Genomic DNA, 26588 nt, shown 5'->3' on the forward strand with positions numbered 1-26588 from the left:
GCAAAAGGAGATCAAGGGGAATCAAATCACAAAGTAAGAGAGAAAAATATCACTCTTTGCCAATGACATGATAGTGTACATAAGTGACCCCAAAAATTCCACCAGAGAACTCCTACAGCTGATAAACAAGTTCAGCAAAGTAGCTCGATACAAAATTAACTCAAACAGATCAGTAGCCTTCCTATACTCAAAGGACAAACATGTGGAGAAAGAAATTAGGGAAAAGGTAACCTTCACAATCCTCAGAAAAACTATGAAATACCTTGGTGTTAGTCTAACTAAGCAAGTGAAGGACCTGTATGACAAGAACTTCAAACTTCTAAAGAAGGAAATTGAGGATGATCTCAGAAAATGGAAAAATCTCCCATGCTCATGAATTGGAAGGATCAACATTTTAAAAATGGCCATCCTACCAAAAGCAATCTACAGATTTAATGCAATCCCCATCAAAATTTCAACCCAGTACTTCATTGAATTGGAAAGATCAATGTGCAATTTCATATGGAATAACAAAAGACCTAGAATAGCGAAATCCATCGTCAACAACAAGAAAAAATCTGCAGGAATCACTATCCCTGATCTCAAGCTATATTACAAGGCAATTGAGCTGAAAACTGCATGGTACTGGTACAGAAATAGGCATGAGGATCAATGAAATAGAATAGAAGATCCAGAAATGAGCCCTCATGTATATGATTACCTGATTTTTGACAAAGGAGCCCTAAACATTTAATGGAAAAATGACAGCCTATTCAACAAATGGTGCTGGTCCAACTGGCACTCAGCATGCAAAAGAATGAAAATAGACCCTTTCTTTTCTCCTTGTACAAAGCTCAAATGTAAGTGAATCAAAGATCTCCACATTAAGCCAGATACACTGAAACTATTAGATGAGAAAGTAGAGAAAATCTTAGAATACATAGGCACAGGAGAGAATTTTCTGAACAAAACACCAATGGCTCAAGCTCTAAGGTCAAAGATTAACAATTGGGACTTAATGAGATTGCAAAGTTTTTGTAAGGCTAAGGACATTGTCAAGAAAACAAAACTGCAGCCAACAGAATGGGAAAAAATCTTTACCAACTCCACATCAGATAGAGGCCTAATATCCAAGGTATACAAGGAACTCAAAAAGCTAGACACCAGAGAATCAAACAACCCTATTAAAAATGGGGTAAAGAGCTAAACAAAACATTCTCAGCTCAGGATTTGGAATGGCTGAGAAACATCTGAGGAAGTACTTGACATCCTTAGCCATCAGAGAAATTCAAATCAGAACAACCCTGAGATTCCACCTCACACCAGTCAGATTGGCCAAGATCCAAATATCAGATGACAACAGATGCTGGTGAGGTTGTGGATAAAGAGGAACACTTCTCCACTGTTGGTGGGGTTGCAAAGTAATACAACCACCCTGGAAATTAGTCTGGCGATACCTCAGAAATTTGGACATAGTACTACCTTAAGACCCAGCTATTCAACTTCTGGGCATATACCCCAGAGACACTTTAATACACAACAAAGGTATATGCACCACAATCTTCATAGCATCTATATTTATAAGAGCTAGAAGCTGGAAAGAACCCAGATGTTATTCAGAAGATGAATGGATACAAAAATTGTGGTACATTTACACAATGGAATACTACTCAGCCACCAGAAAAAATGACTTAGTCAAATTTTTAAGAAAATGGCTGCATCTAGAGAATATCATCCTGAGTGAGATAACCAAGTCACAAAAGAACAGACATAATATGCAGTCACTGATATTGGGAAGTTAACCTCAGAGGCTCGCACTGCCCCAGAAACAACTCACAGACTGTATGAAGTCCAAGAAAAACAAAACAAAACAATAAAAATAGTCATGCTCAATCCTTACCCACCAAGAATACATTGACAAATTCCGGGTTGAACCCTGTATTACATGTACTTACTGCTCATTGTTAAAAAAAAAATCTTTACACACCAAGAAATCTTTTACTATTTCCAGGTTGCACCTTGTTTTACATGTACTTATTGCTTATTGTAACTTGTGGGATCTTGATCACACTATCAAACCTTAAAAAAAAAAAAAAAAAAAAAAAAAAAAAAACAAAAAACAAAAAAACAAGTACTGACAAAAATGTATTATATACTTTTATGCAAAAAATGCTTAAAATCTGTACATTTTTCTTTGTTCTTTAAAATAAAGTTGTTAAAATAAAAAAATAAAATAAAATATTACAACATAAAAAAATTATAAATGGGATCTTATAAGATTACAAAGTTTCTGTAAGGCTAAGGACACTGTCAAGAAACCAAATTGGTAGACAACAGAATGGGATAAGATCTTTACTAATTCCACATCTGATACAAGTCTAATATCCAATATGTATAAAGCATCCAAAAAGTTAAAGCTTATAGAATCAAACAATTCTATTAAAAATGGTATACAGTGCTAAACAAAGAAGTCTTATCCGATTAATATAGAATGGCTGAGAAGCACCTATAGAAATGTTCAACATCCCTAGTCATCAGGGAAATGCAAATTAAATAACCCTGAGATTTCGCCTCACACCAGTTAGAATGGCTAAGTTTAAAAACCCAGATGACAGCAGATGCTGGCAAGGATGAAAAGAGAAACACTTCTCCACTGTTGGTGGGGTTGGAAGCTCGTACAACCACTTGGGAAATCAGTTTGGCTGTTCCTCTGAAAATTGGGCACAGTACTACCTGAAGACGCAGTTATTCCACTTCTTGGTATATACCCCAAAGATCCTCTAACATATAAGGACACACACTCCATCATGTTCATAGCAGCCTTATTTTTAATAGCCAGAAGCTCGAAAGAACCCAGATGTCTTTCAACCGAGGAATGGATACAGAAAATGTGCATTTACACAATATAGTACTACTCAGATATTAGAAACAATGACTTTACAAAATTCCTAAGCAAATGGATGGAACTAGAGAATATCATCCTGATTGAGGTAACCTAGTCACAAAGGAACATACATGATATGCAGTCATTGATAATTTCATACTAGTCCCAGAAAGCTCTGAAAATCCCAGAAACAACTCTCAGATCTTTGAAGCTCCAAAATGGAAGGCTAAAATGTGATGGCCTCAGTTCTTCTTAAAAGGGAGAACAAATCACTTATGGGAGGTGATAATGAAGATAATAGAGAAGCAGGGATTGGAATGAAGGTCATCCAGAGACTGCCTCTCCTGGGGATCCTTCCCAAATGAAGCCACTAAATCCACACACTGTTGCTGATGCCAAGTAGCGCTTACTGGCAGTAATCTGATATGAATGCCTTTTCAGAGGCTTTGCCAGAGCCATACTGATACAGAGGAGAATGCTTGCAGCTAATCATCAAATGGAACACAAGGACACCACTAGAGGAGCTAGAGAAAGGGCTGAAGGATATGACAGGTTCTGCAACCCCATGGGCAGAACAAAATTATCAATTAACCAAACCACCACAGCTCCCAGTGACTAAAACACAACCCAATGAGTTCTTATGCAGAGACCCATGGCTCCAGGTGCATATGCGGAAGTGGATATTATTCTCTGGCATCAGTGATAGGAGAGGACTTTGATCCCTCAAAGGCTGGTTTTCCTAGTGTGGCAGAATGCCAAGAAGGTGAGGTGGGAGAGGTAGGTTGGGAGAGGGACCACCTTCATGGAAGCAATGGGAAGGGGAGGGGAATAGGATTGGTGGAAAGGGATTAACACCTGAAAGTTAAATATAGAGAATATCCAATAACATAAGAAAAAATTATGCTAAAGCCTAGATGAGCAAAAATACCTTTGAAGTACAGAATCAACATCAGAATTCTGTTATATATCACAGTCCCATTCACTTTAAACAGCTAAAGGAATTAAACACTTCTGTGCTCAGTATGGACCTACTGTTCTTTTCACCACATCTATGTTAGAAAGTCTGTCCACTTAGGTTGCATATTGCAAACAGCTTGTGCTGTGGCAAATAAAGATTTTTTTGAAAGATATTAGCAGACAGCAGAGTTAGAGCTTGAACTGATGATCCAGTAACTTCTAAGATGTTAACAGAGGGCCAATATTACAATATTCAGAAGCAGTTACAATTTAATCCTGATACTTATGCTGAAATTTCTGCTGCTCATAGAGCCTGGAATACTGAGCCTAATAAATAAGATTTGTCTCAAGATATTTCAAATATAAAGCAGGGACATGATGAACCTTTTTAGGAGTTTGTTGATAGGCTGATTAAAGCATCAGGCAGGGCATTTGGAGATACTAATTCTGGGCCACTATAGCAGGATTGATGATTGCCCCAGGAGTTATAGATGCAGATTTAATTGTGAAAATTAAAATTATGACTTCTTCACCTACCCACTTTTGCTAATAATTTAGCAAAAAACAATGTCACTAATGTTTGAGCATTCAAGAGGATTTAAATAAGCTTTTGGAACAATGGATGATGTTCTTTATATTACTATTCAAATTATTGGAGAGGAGGTTCAAAGTTTAAAAGTAAGAAGCCATCTTAAGTATCCCGCTAAATATAAATAGATTTATGTTACTTCTAAAATTTACAACGACAGTCTCTATAATTGGAAAAAGGTTCAAAGACACTTCCAGGGTATTTGGTATAACATTCACACCTCTGTAGATGTTTAAATTTCATACATAAATTATGAATGTAAAGAATCTGCTCCATTGAGCTTTGATGCTGCAGATAAAATTGCTGAGAAGATTATTCATGGCTTAAAATCAGTATTTCCATCTTGGTCAAGGTTGAAGAATTGCATATATCACTTGATTATGCTAGCTTTTCTTTTCCTGGGAATACTTTTTTTTCTGCCCGTCATGATAATGCTTGCCTTTAACAATATCCATATGTTGGCAGTCAAAGTACATTACTTGAAACTAAAAATAGACCCCTAGAATTATTAATTTAACAGGCTGGCAGTCAGAGACAGGTAAGATTCTGTACAGAGCCTTACCAGCATAAGACAGAAATGCATTGCTTTTGATAATGCATATTTTAAGACAGGTAAGGAAGGCATTCTTGTCAGAACAACCTAAGACAGACACAGTCTTGTTTACAAAATGTAAAGGGAAAATATATGGAGAGCTTTTGGAGCCTCTTGGCAGGAATTTGACATTGGATCAGGACAAGAATGTAGAGCTCTTCCAGGCAGGAATTTGACATTGGATCAAGACAAGAAGTAAACTCAGGGAGAAATCTGATTTTAGGCTAGAACAAAGAAATAGGCTTCAGGCAAAAATATGACTTTGGCCTAGGATAGAAATTGGGTTCAGATATCTTGGTCATCCTTAGAAGTCCTTAGAAACAGTGATAATGAGACTTTCTTTATTTCCTTGTTTGTTCCTTGACTATTTGTGTTTATTGTCTTGTTTGTTCCCTTAAAACATATAACTGACTTTATTGCTTGCATGCAATTAAAATGGTGTAAAAGCAGATTGGAACAAAATAAATTTGCCTTTCAGCCTCAAAAAATAAATAAAATACAATTTCTCCCACCATGAATTTCCTACAGTAATGAAGTGTAACCTGGTATTGTGTGCTAAGACAAATATTTGCTCCCCTAAATTGTTTGTTTCAGGATATTTTGTCACAACATTCATGAAACTAATAAAAGGGCCTACAAATTAAAGATTCCTTGAACTTAAGAGTCACAAAGTCCCTTTCTACCAAAAGAATATCACACAAATGCACTTGGTTAACATCTTTCCCTTGTCACTTTGTGAGTGATTCTTCTAAAGGTCTTTGAGATCTACATGATATATCAATGTCTGCTTAGGCAGTTGATTAAATTAAACATTTTTGTTTTTTTAGGATTTTTTTTCTTTCTCTACTTGGCAAAAAGAAGGTCTGTTTTAAAATAAGAAACTTAATTGAAGAAAAATGCTGTCTTAAGACAGTTTTATTGTTGTGAAGAGATCCTGGGACAAATAACATCTATAAAAGAAGGCATTTAATTATAGGGTCTTATCATGGCATGAATAAGGACAACAGGTGTTTATGAACTGTGATGGGGCAGTATTTGACATGTTATATGTGATCACATCTACAAGCATAAAGGAAAGAGGTAGCTAATGGAGAGTGGCATTTTAAAATGTCAAAATTCACCCCTATTGCCAAAAGTCCTTTAACAAGCTCATAATTCCTAATCCCTTCTAAAATTCCACCAACCGATAACCAAGCAGTTAAATATATGACCCTATATAGCTCATTCTCCTTCAAATTACTATGTTGAAATAACCATGAAGAAAAGCAATTAATCAATACCCCTGCATGGTCTCTGATTCATTCTCTTTCTCCAATTTTGTTTTTTGTTTGCTTGTTGATTGTTTTTTGTTTTTACCTTGATTGCCTTCTCTAACTTTCCTCTGCAATAGAATGTTACCTTGAAGTTTAGAATGAAAAGGACCATTTTCTTCCTAGGTTACTCATGGTATTAATCACAAAAATAGAAAAAATATGAGGATAAACTTTTTACCTTGACATTTCACATGGGGCTCAATAACCCTTCTAGTTATTGAGCCAGTCCAGAATCCTTCTTTACAAATACAGTGGGTACTATTGAAGCATCTAGCATTTTCATTGCATTGGGGACAGGAAGCTGCAAGAAACAAACATTTCATTGATGTATTTTCTCATAACCTTTGAAGCATATCATATTATGACCATACCAATGTTAAATATAGATGCTGAAGAGACCTTTCTGTATATATTTTTACTAGAAATATCTATTTCACAAATTGTCACATTTCAATTGGGAGACCTTGTTTTTTCTTCTCTGGGATATTTCTCTAGCCAAGCCATCTTCAATCACCAAAGGACAAGTTATTAATGCCTATTAATAAGTAATGGCTCATTAACTCAGTGACTTACATAATGGATATATTAAACAGAACTTCAGCTTCAAGAGCTGTGGAGATGAATTGTCTATAAATTATACATAATTTTATATAAATTTGATGTATACGTATGATGACCTGAGTTTGAAACATGTATCACATCAAAGATACAGGGAGGGGGAAAGACCAGAGTTAGCATCTGCCAGTTCTGTGACTTGGACCTAGCTCCTTTCTACTCAGGCAAACTAAAAATCATGTGTGCATTATGTCATTTTTATAGTTTTTATGTCTTCTTCATGGTGACATCTTAAGCATCAAATACAATTACAGGTGTAGTTACTCAGCTGAGTTTTGTAAACAGTAATGGTGAAGTTGAAGATATTTAAAAAGAGCGGTGGTATTTAAGGTATAAAAATATAACGCTCATAGTTTTACACTTAACAGTGAACATTTCCCTTACATAGAACAGTATTTCATATCCCACTATCTTTTTCCCTGATATTAACCATGAATAGACTCACCTGAAATATCCACCATTTGTAAAAATGACCAGATAAACAGGATGAAAGAAACTGAAAGAAAAAGAAAAGAAAATATTCTGGTTGTGGTCTTTAGCAGTCTAGTTTTGCTTCAGAGTTATATAGGCTTTGTCCACCGTATAAATACAACTTGTATAAATATTACTTTACCACCATTGTTGTGTTGGATTGTGAAAATACTAAAGAGTGAAACATATGTAATATTTTTCTTGTGAACCTACTAGTGAAAACTTTCTCCAGGGCTTTCACACAAAAGCCACACCCAAATCTCTGTTCTATATTAAATGATTCCTCTTATCAGCTCTAGCCTCTAAACCCACCGTGTATATTACAAACGCAATCACTATATGAAGAAAAGCTTACCAAATAAGAGGGAGTAGAGTGTTCTGGGAAACAAAAGGCCATCCTGCAATCTCTACCTGACTCTGGTGGACTCCCATTGGTCAATTCCTCTTTGACCTCTCTGAGAAAGACAAGCAAGGCACCATTGTCCTCTAGTCTATGTTTCTTTTCCATCTAACTACAAAAGAATAAATTCTGGCTAAGGACAGCTTATAAAATAAAATATCTCCAGTTATTCCAATGAAAATGAGGAGGAAGAAGAAAAAGGAGTAGGAGGAGAAGAAAAGGGAGACCACCCCCAGTTAACCACACATTGAAGGATCTAAACCTTAGAAAAACAAGAAGAGCCACAACAACTCTTGGCATCTTTGATGAGAGGTATCAAGACATGACCAGTCAAGACAAGAGTACATGGAAACTATAAGTCAATCACAGAAGAGTAAAAATAAAGGTAGTAGAGTTCAATTTACACTAGTTTAATTTATAAAACCCTTGACAAGTTGAGAGCTAGATGACCAAGAAAAGCTTATTGACTGCTATGACTTCTGATTTTGCTTTTCAAATGAAAAACAAGGCACCTCACTTGTAAAATTATCTTTATTACATTGGCCTGACGACATTCATATAAGTAAATTTTTGATTATTAGTAAGTGCATTTCAGCATGAGCTTTTTTGTTGCTGTGTTAAAACATTTTGTCCAAAAATCCTTGAGAAATAAAGGTTTATTTGATCTTCCAGGTTACAATCCCCCATTAAGGAAAAGCAAAGCATGAATCCAGGAATGAGCTTGCATTAGAAATCATGGAGGAATAGCACTTGTTGGCTTGTTCTCAAGCTTTGGTCAACTACTTCACTTTTACAGCCCACATCCAGCTGCTAGATTGTAAACTGCTATAGTGGTCTTGATCATTCTACATCAGTTAGCAGTCAAAAATTGGAAATACAGTCTAGAGGAGACACTGGAACTAAAGGTACAGAGACCCCGGTGGAGGAGCTAGAGAAAGAACTGAAGTGGCTGAAGGGGTTTACAACACCATAGGAAGGACAGGTGTCATCTCTCTAACTTCTTTTTCAGCCTGTTTATCCTTCACATAAAGGCGGATTTCTGATTTTTCTGAGTTAATTTGTATTTAACTACTTTGCTGAAAGTATTAGCATCTGTAGAAATTCAGTGGTATGATTTGGGTGGTCAGTTATAAATACTAACATAACATTCACAAATAGTGATACTTTTACTTCTCCATTTTTTATTTTATATGTCCTTGATAGCCATCTCTTTTCTTATTGCTTTAACTAGAACTTCAGTTGCTATATAGAATAAGTATAGAGAGCATGGTAAGGCTTCTCTTGTTTCTGATTTTGGTAGAACTGCTTTGTTTTCTCTATTTAACAGATGTTGGTAATTAGCTTGCTATGTGTTGTAGTTACTGTGTATATGTATGAGGTTTCTGTCTCCAGTCTCTCCAAGACTTTTACTATGAGGGGGTGTTTTATTTGTCAAAGACCTTTTCAGTATCTAATAAGAATAGTGCAATTTTTCTCAATTTTTAAAAAGGTGAATTACATTGATAAATTTTCATGTATTGAACCATCTCTGTATCCTGGGATAACACCTACTTGATCATGGTATATGATGTGTGTTCTTGTATTCAGTTTGTGAGTAATTTTTTAGTATTTCTGCATTAATATTTATAAGAGAATTTGGTTAGAAATTATCATTGCTAAATTTTCATGTTCTTTAGGTATCATGGTGAGTGTGGTCTCATAGAATGAGATTGACAGTGTTCCTTAGGTTTCTATTTTATAGAATAGTTATACAGCATTTGTATTAGCTCTTCTTTGAATTCTCCTTGAATTCTGTACTAAAATCATATTTCCCTGGGCTTGTTCATTTGTTTGTTTCTGAAAATTTGATGATTGGTTCTCTCTTTTTTAAAAGATTATAGAACCTTTTAAGTTGTTTATCTGATCTTGATTTAACTTGGATAAGTGGATGTCTGTTACGAAAATTGTCTATTCCATTGTCATGACTCCCTTTTAGTTAGTTTGACTAATCATTAGTCAGTCTTGTTGATTTTCTCTAAGAATCAGCTCTTGGTTTTGTTTATCTTTGTATTGTTCCCTTTGTTTCTAATTTATTAATTTCAGTCCACAATTTGATTATTTTATGCTATTTACTACTCTTATGTATGTTTGCTTCCTTTTTTCTGCAGCATTCATATGTACATTTAAATTGCTAGTATGAGATTTCAGTGCTCTAAAAACTTTTTTCATTGTTTCCCATAAATTTGCATATGTCATGCCTTAATTTTAATTAATTCTGGAAATTTCTGAATTTCTTCTTTATTTCTTTCCTGACCTAGTTATTACTGAATTCAGGGTTGTTAGTTTCCATGAGTTTGTAGGATTTTTCTAGTTATGTTATGGTTGAAGTCCAACTTTAATCAGCTGTGTACAGGGACAGGGAATTATTTCAATTTTCTTGTATATGTTTCAACAAGCTTCATTACTGTGCATATAATCATTTTTGGAGACGTTTCATGTGATGCTGAGAAAAAGGTATATTCATTTGTGTTTTGATGAAATGTTATGTATTAATCTGACCTCTTTATTTCATAACATCTTATTATTTTTATGATTTCTCTGTTTAATATATTTCTCAATGTACTGTTCACTGATGAGGGTAGGATGTTGGAATCTACCACTAGTATTGTGTTGGGTTTGATTGTGATTTAAGCTTTAGTATGTGTCTCTTGTGAATTTGGATGCCTTACATTTGGGACATAGATGTTCAGAATTGGAATATCAGTGTAGAGGGTTTTTCTTTAATAACTATGAAGTATCTTTCCACACCTCTTTTGATTATTTTTGGTTGACAGTCTATTTTATCAGATATTAGAATTTCTACTGCAGCTTCCTTCTTTTGTCTAATTAGAAAATATTTTTTTGACCTGCGGAATGCCTATCATTGTTAATAAGACCTGTTTCTTTCTTTCTTCTTCTTTTTAACCCATGAGAAAACAAAATTTATTATTGGATATTTTCTTTACTTACATTTCAAATATTATCCTTTTTTCCAGCTTCCCCTCTCCCTATCCTCTTCCCCTATCCCTTTCTGCCTCCTCTTGCCTTTATGAGAGGGTTTCCCACCACATACCCTCTCCATCTCATCTCCCTGCCCTGGCATTCCACTACATTGGGGAAGTAAGCCTTCACAGGGCTATGAGCCTCTCCTCTCTTGGTGCATAATAAGGCCATCCTCTGCTACATATGTGGCTGGAGCCATTGGTCCCTCAATGTGTACTCTTTAGTTGGTGGTTTAGTCCCTGGGAGCTCTGGGGTTTGGGGTTGGTTGATATTGTTGTTCTTCCTATGGGGTTGAAAACCCCGTCATCTCATTCAGTCCTTTTTTCTAACTCCTCCTTTGGTGATCCCATTCTCTGTCCAACGATTAGTTGAAAGCATCTGACTCTGTATTTCACAGGCTCTGAAAGAATCTCTCAGGAGAAAGTTAAACCAGTATCCTATCAGCAAGCACTTCTTAGCATCCACAGTATCATGTGGGTTTGGTGACAGTATATGGGATGGATCACTCCTGGGAAGGGCACCTCTTGATGACCTTTCTTTCAGGCTCTGCTTTACTGGTTGTCTCTGTATTTTCTCCTGTGAATATTTTGTTCCCTCTTCTAAGAAGGACTAAAGCATCCACTCTTTGGTCTTCTGAGTTCTTGAGCTTCATGTGGTCTGTTAATTGTATCTTCGGTAATTCGAGCTTTTGGACAAATATCAATTTATCAGTGAGTGCATACCATGAGTGTTCTTTTGTGGTTTGGAATATACCTCACCAAGGATATTTTCTAGCTCCATTCATTTGCCTAAGGTTTTATAAAGTCATTGCTTTTACTGGCTGAGTAGTACTCTATTTTATAAATACACCACATTTGCTGTATCCATTCCTCTATTGAAGGACATCTGGGTCCTTTCCAATTTCCAGCTATTATAAATAAGGCTGCTATGAACATAGTGGATCATGTGTCCTTGTTATATGTTGGAGCATCTTTTGGATACATGCCCAGGAGTGGTATAGCTGGGTCATCAGGTAGTATTATGTACAATTTTCTGAGTAAACACCAGACTGATTTCCAGAGAGGGTATACCAGCTTAAAATCCCACCAAAAATAGAGGAGTGTTCCTCCTTCTCCACATCCTCACCAGCATCTGCTGTCACTTGCCTTTTTGATCTTAGCCATTCTGAATAGTGTGAGGTAGAATCTCAGTGTTGTTTTGATTTACATTTTCCTGATGACTAGGGATGTTGATCATTTCTTTAGGTGCTTCTTGACCATTCGATATTTATTAGTCAAGAACAATATTTTAGCTCTGACCCTCATTTTTTAGTAGGGTTATTTTTTTTCTGGATTCTAACTTCTTGAGTTCTTCATATATATTGGATATTAGCCCTCTATCAGATGTAGGATTGCTAAAGATCTTTTCCCAATCTGTGGGTTGTCGTTTGGTCAGCAAAGTAGGTGGATATAAAATTAACTCAAACAAAGCAGTAGCTTTCCTCTACTTAAAGAATAAACAGGATGAGAAAGAAATTAGGGAAATGACATCCTTCGCGATAGTCACAAATGATATAAAATACCTTGGTGTGACCCTGATCAAGCAAGTGAAAGATCTGTATAACAAGAATTTCAAGTATCTGAAGAAAGAGATTGAAGAAGATCTCAGAAGATGTAAAGCTCTCCCATGATCATGGATTGGCAGGATTAATATAGTAAAATGGCCATGTTGCTAAATGGAATCCTCATCAAAATTCCAACTCAATTATTCACACAGTTGGAAAGAGCATTTGCAAATTGCAAACCCAGCTTATAAAAAACTATTTTCCACAATAAAAGAACTTTTAGGGGAATCACTGTCGCTGACTTCAAGCTGTATTCATGATAAGCACTGCATAGTATTGGTACAGAGATAGGCAGGCAGATCAGTGGGATAGAATTGAAGACCCAAAGATGAAGTCACATGCCTATTTTCAATAGCCTCTTGCCTGGTACTGCCTGGGGATTGTAAACTGGTGTAGAAATTTAAAGCAGATTCTTGTTAGTGTACAGTACAAATATATAGTGATAGGGGTTTTGTTTCCTTTTTTTCATCTTCACTTGTCTCTGATGCAGCTTATATGACAATAATTGTTCTGTTCACTGAGTTTCACTTGTGACTGCACAAAAGCAGCTATTTTGGTAACACTGTGAGTGCTTCTAAGTAAATACACTTTTAATTAGGAAAAATAAAATAAGAGCATCATGAAATTTGCAGGCAAATGTATAGACCTAGAAAATATTTTTATGTGTGAGGTAACCCAGATGCCAAAAATCATGAATGGTCTGTACTCACTTATAAGTTAATATGAGCTATAAAGTACAAGGTATTCATGCTACAATTGAGAGATCAAAGGAAGCTAAGTACCAATGAGCATCCAATGAAAAATGCACGAATCTCATTTTGACTGAAAAAATCTGACATCTGAAGTAGCTTGAGAAAACATACTGGGTTTAAGGGTATAAGAAGAAGGAAAACAGAAGTAGTGATGAGACGTGGGAAGAGGGGCAGATGATCGTTGGAGGAAAAAATGTTTGGGGGTCCTTTCTGGGACAATCTGGAGAGTTGATTCAGGTGAGCTCTTCAGAGGCTATAGGCCTAGCTGAGTCTCTTTACAGTGGGACATATGGTATTTTAAGTAGCCACATACTATAGCCAGACATGACTTTCAGGATACAAAGGGAGACACAAACCCACCTACAAAACCTTTAAACCATAATTTGCTCTTTCTACAATATGTACTAGGTTCAAGATGGAACAGAGATTGATTAATAGGCAAACTAATAACTTGCTCAACTTAACATTTACCCATTGGAACAGAGCCAATCCCTGAAACAATTACTAATACTCTGCAATGCTTTCAGACAGGACCTTAGCATATTTGTCTTTGAGAACCTTTATCTAACAACTGAGGAAAACAGATGCAGAGACCCACAGCCGTAAAATGGGAAGGAACTTGAGGACTCTTGTTGAAGAGTGGGGAGAATGATTGGGGGAATCAGAGGTGTCAAGGATACCACAAGAAGACCTACAGAGCAAACTAACCTGTGCCAATGGGGCTCACAAAGACTGATAAACCAATCAAAGAGCATGCCTTAGATAGACCTAGAGCCCCTACGTATACACAGTAGACATGCAAGTTTGTCTTCCTGTGAATTCATTAAAAGTTAGAGCAAGGCCTGTCTCTGACTCTGTTGTCTGCTTTTGGATACTTTCCTTCTAGCTGAACTGCTTTTTCTGGTTTCAGTGGAAGAGGGTGTACTTATTTGTACTGCAACTTAATGTGTCAGGCAGCTAGGTAACCATCAGGGAGCCCATTGTTCTATTACAATAAAGAAAAAAACTGGAGAGGGAAATGTGAGAGTCAAAATTAAGCCATACAATTAATTAATTAATTGATTAATTAACTAATAAAAAGAGTATTTATGATAATATCTCTGATATCATCTGTCACTTTGTATAAGACAACATGACAAGTGGGTCAGTGAGAAAGAATACAGGGTTCAAAGTCAGACAAGGAAGATACAAAGAAAATGCATTAAGAAGAACTATGATGTGCAATTTATCATTTTTATATAAATTGTTTATGTTAGGTCCAAGAAATGTTTGCATAGTTTATTAGTTCAACACTGAAGGTTCTTTTGTTATCACTGTTGCCTTTTATTATATTCAGAAAATGGTATGGCTTTATATTTTTACATAAATCTATTAAATCATATGACAACTTGCTGTGTAAAATTTAAGTTTTTGATGAAACTTTGGTTTGGTTTCATTCACTGTAGGTTTCTATTTGGTCTGGTACCTGTGGGTGCTACACAATGAATATTTTTTATCCAGAGATTCTATCGAGAATATTTTTTTATTATACAGGTATAATACACACAACTCTTATTTAGGGAGCACAGACAGGCAGAAAGGGTCAATCCCAATCCACACTTCACCCACACAAAATATAGTCTTCTGGTTCAGCCTGTAGAAACGAGATGTATATTGCTTCCTAAAACAGCTCTGATGAAATAATACTTAACCAGCCAAGAGGGGAAAAAAAGCCCAGATCCATCTTCAGTCTTAATAACCTGTGTGTGTTCACATAAAATCCAGAGGGGCTATGTTACCCATCACCAGTAAAAGTTAATATTAAAATAGAATTTCATTTCTCAAAAATTTATAAGAAGTATTTACAGATCCCCTTAAAAATAAAATCTGCACACTCAACAGTTTCTCAAGCCAAGGCCACCCTGGGGACTTGTGCCTACCCTCTTCAAGTTTACTACACAAAGAATCTTAATCCAAGAAATAATCTATAGCTATTTAATAGCACAGTCAAATGAAACTGTTTCTACAGGATCTCACAGCTTTGAGTAAGAAATGCTACAATAGCAAAGATACTAGAAGATGAGAGAGGTCTGTTTCACTTACCTGGGGCATGTGGGAGGCACCTGTTTCCCATATTTCCAGTTACCACCATCAATGTTCTGGGAGTTTTTTCAACAGGGCTGAGTGAGAGTTCCTGAAATGAATGAATCAGTAAAAGAATCTACTGGTGGCAACTAAACTAAAAATACAGATAAATAATGCATACGAAACCCATTGACATCTGCATCTTTCCACCAATAACTGCATATGATACTCTAACTCAAAGAAAATACTTCTCAAAGGTGACCAGCATAACCTTGACTGGAGCATACATGCTTACTCAATAGACAACCAGGAATTGATATTCAATGGAACTGAATTCTGCTGACAGTTTAAATGCAGCTCACACACAGACAACCCCACAGCAAGACTGTCACTATTGCTTTTCAAATTTCCAGTAACAAACACATTCATTTTGTGATGAGCATCACGATCACCTAGAAAGTCACATTGTTAAATAATGTAAAACAAAGACACTTATTGATTCACAGGGGCACTGTTTTCTATGATTTCACTTAGTTTTGTAGGTACCTGGGAATATGCAATGCTTATTTTGACAATTCAACAATTCTAAAAAATTTGTTAATATAAAGAATGTATATGTCAGTGATTAAAATTGAACTTTGTACTTTTTGTGATACATTTGTGATAAAATTACTACAATTTTCTATAAATAGCTGGGCAGTGGGTTTTTAAAGCAAACAGTAATAAAGAGTAAACAAAATTGTATGGCAATTTGTCACATTTTAACCTAATTTGGCACTGGATAAGGGAGAGACATTACATTTCTGTCTTTATACACAAGTATTTTTGAATTTTTCCAGAATTTAAAAAGAACTTGGGAGGGTATAGGTGAGATAAAAAAACTTAAGTCATTAAGTAAAAAATAGCCAAATTAATACCAAGGGGCAGCAGGTTGCTTGTTAACAAGCATATACAATAGGGACGATAATCAGAAAATGTGATCATGGTATGCAAATTATAAACTTTTAGATTGATTCAAAAATGTTATGAGTGGTTTGGCAGAAACTAAAGAAAATTCCCCAGAATATCCATAATTGATGCATGCATGATTTTGTATTTGCATCAAATTCTGTCTAAGAATTGGCACAGATATTGTCACACACTGTTCCCAGACCATAAAACTAAGCCCTTGAAATCACTTTCTGAACCTGACTGGTGACATCTTCTGTATAATCTCCTGGTATTGAAAAACTATATGCTATAAAAGGCTTATCCTGATTGGATATTTTCTGCCTACACATAACTGTGTCTGTGTATATGTATGTGCACTTGTGTGCATTAATGTGCATATGGGTAAACATGTGTATAAGAATGTTGGCAAATTAACTTAGTCTTCAATTGTGGCATGTCACAAACTACAGGCATTGAGCTACATGAAAAACTTTCTTGCCCACTTTGTTGTTTATCATTTTTAGAATTGAAAGTGGTAGAAATGAACAGAATAGAGAGGCGGGGGCGACTTCCGGACGCAGAGCGGAGCCTGGCCTACCTGCCACCCGGATTGGCGGCTCATACAGGCTGAGCAACTGCAATTGGGAACAGAAAATTAGAACTTCTGTTTCTGCCCAGAGGCGACTTCAGGACACAGAACAGAGCCTGGCCCATCTGCCACCTGGAACGGAGGCTTGTAAAGGCTGAGCAACTGGTAGGTGGGAGACCTGGGCTGTAGGGGAGCAGAGAGATCTCTGTGGAGTACACACAGAAAGTGTACACCCTGCCTTGCCCTGCCCTGCCGTGCCCGATCCAGCAAACAGAAACAGAACGTTGAAACTTCTGCTGACACCCGACGACTCTGAGGCATAAAAGGGGCTCGACCCATCTGACACCTGAACCAGTGGAGAACCAGAGACACAGACCAGATAAAAGGGAAAGGCAAGAATATATCACTGACAAGAAAATGGCAAGAGGAAAGAGAAAGAGTATATCCCAAGGGAACAAAGACAATCTAGCAACACCAGAGCCCAGCTCTCCCATAACAGCAAACATCGGAATTCCAAACACTCCAGAAAAAGAAAACACAGACCTGAAATCATACCTCAAGATGCTGATAGAGATACTTAAACAAGAAAGGGAGGAAAAGCAAAAAGATTCAGAAGCTTTTAAAGAAGAAACAAGAAAAACATTCAAAGAACTCAAAGAACTAGAGGAAAACAGAACCAAAGAAATAAAGGAATGGAAGAGGGAAATTAAAACAGAGATTGACGCAATAAAGAAAACACTAAAAGAGATAACCCTAGAGTCAGAACACCAAAAAAAGAAATCAGGAGTCACAGAAGCAAGCATTTCCAATAGATTACAAGAGATCAAAGAGAGAATCTCAGGGGCTGAAGACAACATTGCAAACATAGACAAAACAGCCAGAGAAGATGCAAAAAACAAAAATCTCCTAACCCAAAATGTCCAGGAAATCCAAGACACAATGAGAAGACCGAACCTAAGGATAATAGGAATAGAAGAGGGAGAAGAGTATCAACTAAGAGGCACAGTAAATATCTTCAACAAAATCATAGAAGAAAACTTCCCTACCCTCAAGAATGAGATGACCACCAGCATAAAAGAAGCCTTCAGAACTCCAAATAGGTTGGACCAGAAAAGAAATACCTCCCGACACATAATAGTAAAAACATCAAGTGTCCAAAGTAAAGAAAGAATACTAAAAGCAGTAAGGGAAAAAGGTCAGGTAACATATAAGGCAGACCAATCAGATTCACACCCGATTTCTCAACAGAGATTATGAAAGCTAGAAGAGCCTGGACAGACATCATGCACTCATTAAGAGAGCACAAGTGCCAGCCCAAGCTGCTATACCCAGCAAAACTATCAATCACCATCAATGGAGAGACGAAGATATTTCAAGACAAATCAAAATTCACACAATATCTGACCACAAACCCAGCACTACAACGAATTATAGGTGGAAAACCCAATACAACGAGGGAAAATACAGCCGAGTAAAAACAAGAGAACTCCTAAAGAAGAAAACTAAAAGAAGAAAAAAACACAGACACAACTCAACCCAAAAAGCAATAATGGCAGGAAACAGAAGCAACTATTCCTTGATATTTATTAACATAAATGGTCTCAGCTCCCCAATAAAGAGACATAGACTATCAGACTGGACACATAAACAAAATCCAGCCTTTTGCTGCATACAGGAAACTCATCTCAGAGACAAAGAAAGACACTATCTCAGAGTAAAAGGGTGGGAAAAAAACTTCCAAGCAAACAGCTCCAGGAAGCAAGCTGGAGTGGCTATTGTAATATCGAATAAAGTAAATTTCCAAACAAAAGTTATCAAAAAAGATAAGGAAGGACACTTTTTACTCATTACCGGGGAAATCTGTCAGGAGGAACTCTCAATCCTTAACATATATGCTCCAAATAAAAAATCACCCACATTCATAAAAGAAACCCTACTAAAGCTCAAAAAATACATTTCACCCCACACAATAATAGTGGGAGACTTTAATATCCCACTCTCACCAATGGACAGATCAGGGAAACAGAAACTGAACAAGGACAGTGCAAAACTAGCAGAGACTTTGAACCAACTAGAATTAATAGATATATACAGAACATACTATCCCAACGTAAAAAAATACACCTTCTTCTCACCACCCCATGGCACCTTCTGGAAAATTGACCACATAATTGGACACAGAATGAGCCTCCATAGATATAAGAAGATTAAAATACTACCATGCATCCTCTCAGATCAACATGGTCTACGGCTGGTCTTTAACAACAACAAAGAAAACAAAAAGCCCACATACACATGGAAACTAAAAAATGCTCTGTTAAAGGATAGCAGGGTCAAAGAAGAAATAAAGAAAGAAATTAAAGATTTTCTAGAATTCAATGAAAACGAAAACACAACATACCCAAACCAATTGGATGCAATGAAAGCAGTATTGAGAGGAAAACTCATAGCCCTAAGTGCTTCCAAAAAGAAACTGGAGAGAGCTCACATCAGCAACCTGACAGCACAGCTAAAAGCCCTAGAACAAAAGGAAGCAGATATACCCAAAAAGAGTAGATGGCAAGAAATAATCAAAATTAGGACAGAAATAGACGAAATAGAAACAAAAAGAACCATTGAAAAAATCAACAAAACCAAGAGTTGGTTCTTTGAGAAAATCAACAAGATTGATAAACCCCTAGCCAGACTAACTAGAGGGCAAAGAGAGAGTATCCAAATTAACAAAATCAGAAAGGAAATTGGCGACATAACAACTGAAACTGAGGAAATTCAAGAAATCATCAGATCCTACTACAAAAACTTATACTCCACAAAATTGGAAAATCTGGAGGAAATGGACAAATTCCTAGACAGGTACAAGGTCACAAAGTTAAACCAAAACCAAGTAAACCATCTAAATAACCCTATAACACCTAAAGAAATAGAAGAAATCATCAAAAGCCTCCCAACCAAAAAAACCCCAGGTCCAGACGGGTTTAGTGCAGAATTTTATCAGACTTTTATTGAGGATAAACACCAATACTGACAAAACTATTCAAAAAGATAGAATCAGATGGAATATTACCCAACTCATTTTTTGAGGCTACAATAACCCTCGTACCTAAACCACACATAGACCCTACAAGGAAAGAGAACTTCAGACCAATCTCACTTATGAACACTGATGCAAAAATACTCAACAAAATCCTTGCAAACCGATTCCAAGAACACATCAAAACGATCATTCATCATGACCAAGTAGGCTTCATCCCTGAGATGCAGGGATGGTTTAAAATAAAAAAATCCATCAACGTAATCCACCATATAAACAAACTCAAAGATCAAATCACATGGTCATCTCACTAGACGCTGAGAAAGCATTCGACAAAATCCAACACCCCTTCATGTTAAAAGTCCTGGAAAGTACAGGAATCCAAGGCCCATACTTAAACATAATAAAAGCAATATACAGCAAACCAACAGCCAACATCAAACTTAATGGCCAGAAACTTGAAGCAATCCCACTAAAATCAGGGACTTGACAAGGCTGCCCACTCTCCCCCTAACTATTCAACATAGTACTGGAAGTCCTGGCTGGAGCAATTAGACAGCAAAAGGAGATCAAGGGGATACAAATCGGAAAGGAAGAGATAAAAACATCACTCTTTGCCGATGTCATGATAGTGTACTTGAGTGACCCCAAAAATTCCTCCAGAGAACCCCTACAGCTTATAAACAAGTTCATCAAAGTGGCTGTATACACAATTAACTCAAACAAGTCATTAGCCTTCCTATACTCAAAAGACCAACATGTGGAGAAAAAAATTAGGGAATAGGTAACCTTCACAATCATTACAAAAACTATGAAATACCTTGGTGTGACTCTAACTAAGCAAGTGAAGGACCTATATGAGAAGAACTTCAAACCTCTAAAGAAAGAAATTGAGGAGGATCTCAGAAAATGGAAAGATCTCCCATGCTCATGGATTGGAAAAATCAACATCTTAAAAATGGCCATCCTACCAAAAGCAATCTACAGATTCAATGCAATCCCCATCAAAATTCCAACCCAGTTTTTCATGGAATTGGAAAGATCAATGTGCAATTTCATATGGAATAACAAAAGACCTAGAATAGCAAAATCCATCCTCAACAACAAAAAAACATCTGCGGGAATCACTATTCCTGACCTCAAGCTATATTACAAGGCAATTTTGCTGAGAACTGCATGGTACTTGTACAGAAATAGGCATGTGGATCAATGGAATAGAATAGAAGATCCAGAAATGAGCCCTTATATATATGGTCACCTGATTTTTGACAAAGGAGCAGTAAACATTCAATGGAAAAAGGACAGCCTATTCAACAAATGATGCTGGTCCAACTGGCACTCAGCATGCAAAAGAATGAAAATAGACCTGTTCTTATCTCCTTGTAGAAAGCTCCAGTGTAAGTGGATCAAAGATCTCCACATTAAACCAGATACACTGAAACTATTAGATGAGAAAGTAGGGAAAACCTTAGAACACATAGGCACAGGAGAAAATTTCTGTGAACAAAAAAACACTGAACAAAAAAACACCAGTGGCTCAAGCTCTAAGGTCAAAGATTAACAAATGGGACTTAATGAGATTGCAAAGTTTCTGTAAGGCTAAGGACATTGTCAAGAAAACAAAACGGCAACCAACAGAATGGAAAAGATCTTTACCAACACCACATCAGATAGAGGCCTAATATCCAAGGTGTACAAGGAACTCAAAAAGCTAGACACCAGAGAATCAAATAACCCTATTAAAAAATGGGGTACAGAGCTAAACAAAACGTTTTCAGTTGAGAAACACCGAATGGCCGAAAAACATCTGAGGAAGTGCTCCACATCCTTAGCCATCAGGGAAATGCAAATCAAAACAACCCTGAGATTCCACCTCACACCAGTCAGATTGGCCAAGATCCAAAACTCAGATGACAGCAGATGCTGGCGAGGCTGTGGAGAAAGAGGAACACTTCTCCACTGTTGTTGGGGTTGCGAGCTAATACAACCACTCTGGAAATCTGTCTGGCGATACCTTAGAAAATTGGATATAGTACTACCTGAAGACCCAGCTATTCCACTTCTCGGCATATACCCCAGAGACACTTTAATACACAACAAAGATATATGCACCACAATGTTCATAGTGGCTCTATTTATAATAGCCAGAAGCTGGAAGGATCCCAGATGTCCTTCAGAAGATGAATGGATACAACAATTTTGGTACATATACACAATGGAATACTACTCAGCCACCAGAAACAATGACTTAACCAAATTCTTAAGAAAATGGCTGCATCTAGAGAATATCATCCTGAGTGAGATAACCCAGTCACAAAAGAACAGACATAATATGCAGTCACTGATAGTGGGATGCTAACCCTGAGGCTTGCACTCCCCCAGAAACAACTCACAGACTGTTTGAAGTCCAAGAAATAAAGAAAACAAAAAAATATATACATATGTTTACAAAACAAGAAGACTTTGACTATTTCCATGTTGCGTTTTGTTTTGCATGTACTTTTCGCTTATTGTAACTATTAGGTTTTCAATGCATACTGTCAAGCCCTTGAAAAAAATCAAGTACTGACTAAAAAATATAGTCACATGGTTTTATGTAAAAATTATTTTAATGTCTGAAAAAACATTACTGACAAAATATATATTTTTAAGCAAAAAATGTTTAAAATCTGTACATTTATCTTTGCTTAGTAAAATAAAGTCGTTAAAAAAAAGAATAGAGAGGCAGAAACTGAGGAAATGAATAGAAGACCATCATAATCAATAAACAGAGGCAACATATATGATAAAAGCTATGAAGAGAACAGGATGAGCTGCTGCAGTTTCTAGACACTGGATGAGTTTCAAACACTCGTCAAACCCTGAGCCTGTGATTTGGGAGCTGCAACCATAACTCCTGTTAAGCTTCTCAGAATGTCTTCATAAGACCAAAGAACCAGCAGTACCATATGACTTCGAGCTTGTATCTGCTTCCTTTGTTGTTAAAGTTCATTAAGGCTGAAAACTGAGGATTTGCTATTAGATTTGTTAACTCTTGAAACCTCTATTGGTTGTTAAAGATCACAACAGTAACACAACATGACTTACTAAAGTTGTGATCCCTGTGCTTCCAATTTCTGGATCAATGTAGTAATTGATCTTTTGGCCAGCACAGTAGTTATTTTTATCTCCCTGTCCAACCTGTGGGATTAAAGCATTCCAAGGCTCCAGGCTACCAGAACTGGGAGAGTACCCTTTTATCTATTTGTGACTTGTATATAAATAGAGCAAAAGACTCCAGGTCTGATGTTTGGCAACACATTGTGAGTCTATTTTCATAAAGCATTTTTGGAAATCACCTACAAAACTTACAGTATCAGGTGCCTTTTAAAATTTTTGACTGGGAATCTAAACTAACTGAAACTCCAATGGCGCTAGTTCTACATTTTAAACAAAGTGTACGTTGTTTATGTGAAAAAATCTAATTTTAAATTAAAATAATGGAACAGCTTAATGTAATCCTAAATGAGTCATTGTAGTAAGGTTTTGCAATATTGGCATCATCACTATAAAACTGAGAAAAAATTGCCTAAAGGAAAAATGACACTGGGTGTCAAGAATCTAACAGTAAATGTCTGGTGCATATCATCATCAGAAGTTTTCTGTATGAATCTGTAAAACAATAAAATGCAAAAACATTGCTAGTGACCTATATGGGGATGAAACTAGCTAGGTGTATAAGTGAAAACCCAGGATGAGAGTATTCCCAATTTTCATAACTTAATATCATAAATAAAACAATATTTTATAACACTATTAAAGTAACCTAGCTAATATTTTGATTAATATAAGAACAAAAATTAAAATAGATTATAGTACAGAAATTCATTCCCCAAGCACTATAAAAATGAACTTGCAAGAGACTAATGTCTAAGCAGAACCCTTCAAGAGATAAAGTGAATGGTAAGAAGGCTGTCCTTGCAGAATTTCCAATCAAAACATTTTCCTGACACAAAATCATGAGTGATTTTTCCCTTATTTTCTATGGCCAGTTGTTAATATAAAAAAGCTACTTACTCCAGAGAGAATGGGTGTTTGCTTCTTACCCAGTCTGGAATATTCTCAGAAACAATGAAAGGGGAAGAGCGTCACTGCTTATCTTGGTTGCTCTTTCTCAACAAATTTTGTGGTCACATGAGAAAACTGAACTCTTTGCTGCAGAGTTTGCCTAATGCTAATTTGTTCTCTTTTTACATGATCTACCAGTGTAAAGAAGATCATGAAGTGCCCAGGGTGCATAGTAAAATGCCTCAGAAACAATGTTTTAAATGGTGTTTGTCTACAGGGAGCATGGTTTTAACTCAAGTTTACAAGTTCAACTTTTAAGTGGAATCTTTAGTTGAGTTCTTGATTCTTTATGGAGCCCCACTTTAAAAGCAAACAAACAAAAAACAAAAAAACAAAAAAACAAAAAACTTCAGACATACATCTAGGTTTCACATATGATCAGTTAGTGAAATTGAATTAAGCCCCAACTTCAACTCCCAATTAATTCTCACATTAAATATAACCAACACATTACAAAGAAATATAGAGGAAAAACACTACGGCAGAAACTATTGACCTCTACATTTAAAGTTTTAGTGATTATAATCAAATATTTTCCAGTGATATTTAAAGAGAGTAGGATGAAAATTAACAACTTTTGTCTCACTGAATTCCCTATGGAACACTTAGCAATTCGCCACTTTTTGAAAATTATCATGTATTTCTACTTATTCCTGAATAATTAAAGAGCCCGAGACGACCTGCCACCAAGAACAGCAGAGATCCAGGGACACAGGCCTGGTGAGACTGTGCTGCGAGTACCTGGGGTGCAGAGAGGTCTGGACCAAGCTCACTAAAAGAACGACCCACAGTGTTTCAGGAGAGCAAGAACTCTGCTTTAGCGACTCGGTTTCCACCCAGAGGGCCCATCCATGCAGAACAAATGTTCAGGCCATCTGCCACCAGGAACAGCAGAGATCCAGGAACACAGGCCAGGTATACAGAATAGACAGGAACCAATCACTGACAACAAGATCACTTATAATCACAGACAACAAGATGGCAAGAGGAAAGTGAAAGAACTTACCCAATGGAGACCAAGACAACCTGGCAACACCAGATCCCAGCTCTCCCATCACAGAAAACAGGTGGATGCCAAACACTACAGAAAAAGAAGACTCAGACCAAAAGTGATACTTCAAGATGATGATAGAGATTCTTAAACAAAAACTGGAGAAAAAGCATAAAGAATTAGAAGCATTTAAAGAGGAAATAAGAAAAACACTCAAAGAAATCAAAGAAGTAGAGGAAAACATAATCAAATAGATGAAGGAGTTAAAGAAGGAATTTAGAATGGAAACAATTAAAAAAAAAAACACTAAAAGAGACAACCCTGGAGGTAGAAAACCTAAAAAAGAAATCAGGAGTCACAGATGCAAGTATCTCCTACAGACTAAAAGAGATGAAAGAGAGAATCTAAGGCAGCAGAGACATCATGGAAAACATAGAAAAACAGTCAGAGTAGATACAAAAGCCAAAAAGCTCCTAACCCAAAATATCCAGGAGATCCAGGACATAATGTGAAGACCAAACATAAGAATAATAGGAATAGGAGAGGGCAAAGAATATCAACTAAGAGACACGGTAAATATCTTCAACAAAATCATAGAAAAAAACTTCCCTACCCTTAAGAATGAGATGACCATGAGCAAAAAAGAAGCCTACAGAACTCCAAATAGATTGGCCCAGAAAAGAAATTCCTCCTGATATATAATAGTCAAAACACCAAGTGCCCAAACAAAGAAAGAATACTAAAAGCAGTAAGGAAAAAAAGGTCATGTAACATTTAAAGGCAGACCAATCAGAATCACACCTGACTTTTCAACATAGACTATGAAAGCTAGAAGATCCTGGACAGACATCATGTAGACCCTAAGAGAACAAAAGTGTCAGTCCAAGCTGCTATACCCAGCAAAACTCCCAATCGACATAAATGGAGAGACAAGATATTCCAGGACAAAACTATATTTACATAATATCTGACCACAAACTCAGCACTACAATGAATTATACATGGAAAACCCAATACAAGGAGGGAAACTACATCCTAGTAAAAACAAGAAAATACCTAAGCAAGAAAATGAAAAGAAGAAAGACACACAGGCACAATTCTACCTCTAAAAGCAAAAATAGGAGGAAACAGCAATCACTATTCTTAATATCTGTTAACATAAATGGACTCAATTCCCCAATAAAAAGATATAGGCTATCAGACTGGATACATAAACAGAATCCAGCATTTTGCTGCATACAGGAAATTCATCTCAGAGACAAAGACAGACACTATCTCAGAGTAAAAGGTTGGGAAAAAAAAACCTTCTAAGCAAACAGCCCCAAGAAGCAAGCTGGAGTGGCCATTATAATATCAAATAATGTAGATTTGCAACCAAAAAACATCAAAAAGATAAGAGAGGATACTTTTTACTCATTACAGGGAAAATTTGTCAGGAGAAACTATCAATCCTTAACATATATGCTCGAAATACAAGAGCACCCATATTAATAAAAGAAAGTTTACTAAAGCTCAAAAAATACATTGCACCCAACCCAATAATAGTGGGAGACCTCAATACCCAACTCTCACCAATAAACAGATCATGGAAACAGAAACTGAACAAGGGCACAGTAAAACTAGCAGAGGTTATGAACCAATTGGAATTAATAGATATCTACAGAACATATCATCTTAAAACAAAAGAATACACCTTCCTC

The 26588-nt window shown here is 36.4% G+C and overlaps 1 protein-coding gene across 1 annotated transcript in view; it reads right to left on the reverse strand.

Moving 5' to 3' along the window:
* ADGRE3 (adhesion G protein-coupled receptor E3) overlaps positions 1-7390 on the reverse strand; it is a gene marked incomplete at both ends in the record, with an annotated part of 62428 nt that extends 55038 nt beyond the window's left edge. Inside the window, 2 exons of the mRNA XM_080917432.1 lie at positions 6493-6615; positions 7375-7390. Of these exons, the coding sequence (XP_080773558.1) occupies positions 6493-6615; positions 7375-7390 (139 nt within the window). The remainder of the gene's footprint in view (positions 1-6492; positions 6616-7374) is intronic.
* Positions 7391-26588: the final 19198 nt, after the last annotated feature.

This window comes from Micromys minutus (genome assembly GCF_963924665.1).
Source record: "Micromys minutus genome assembly, chromosome: 5".
Lineage (NCBI taxonomy): Eukaryota > Metazoa > Chordata > Mammalia > Rodentia > Muridae > Micromys > Micromys minutus.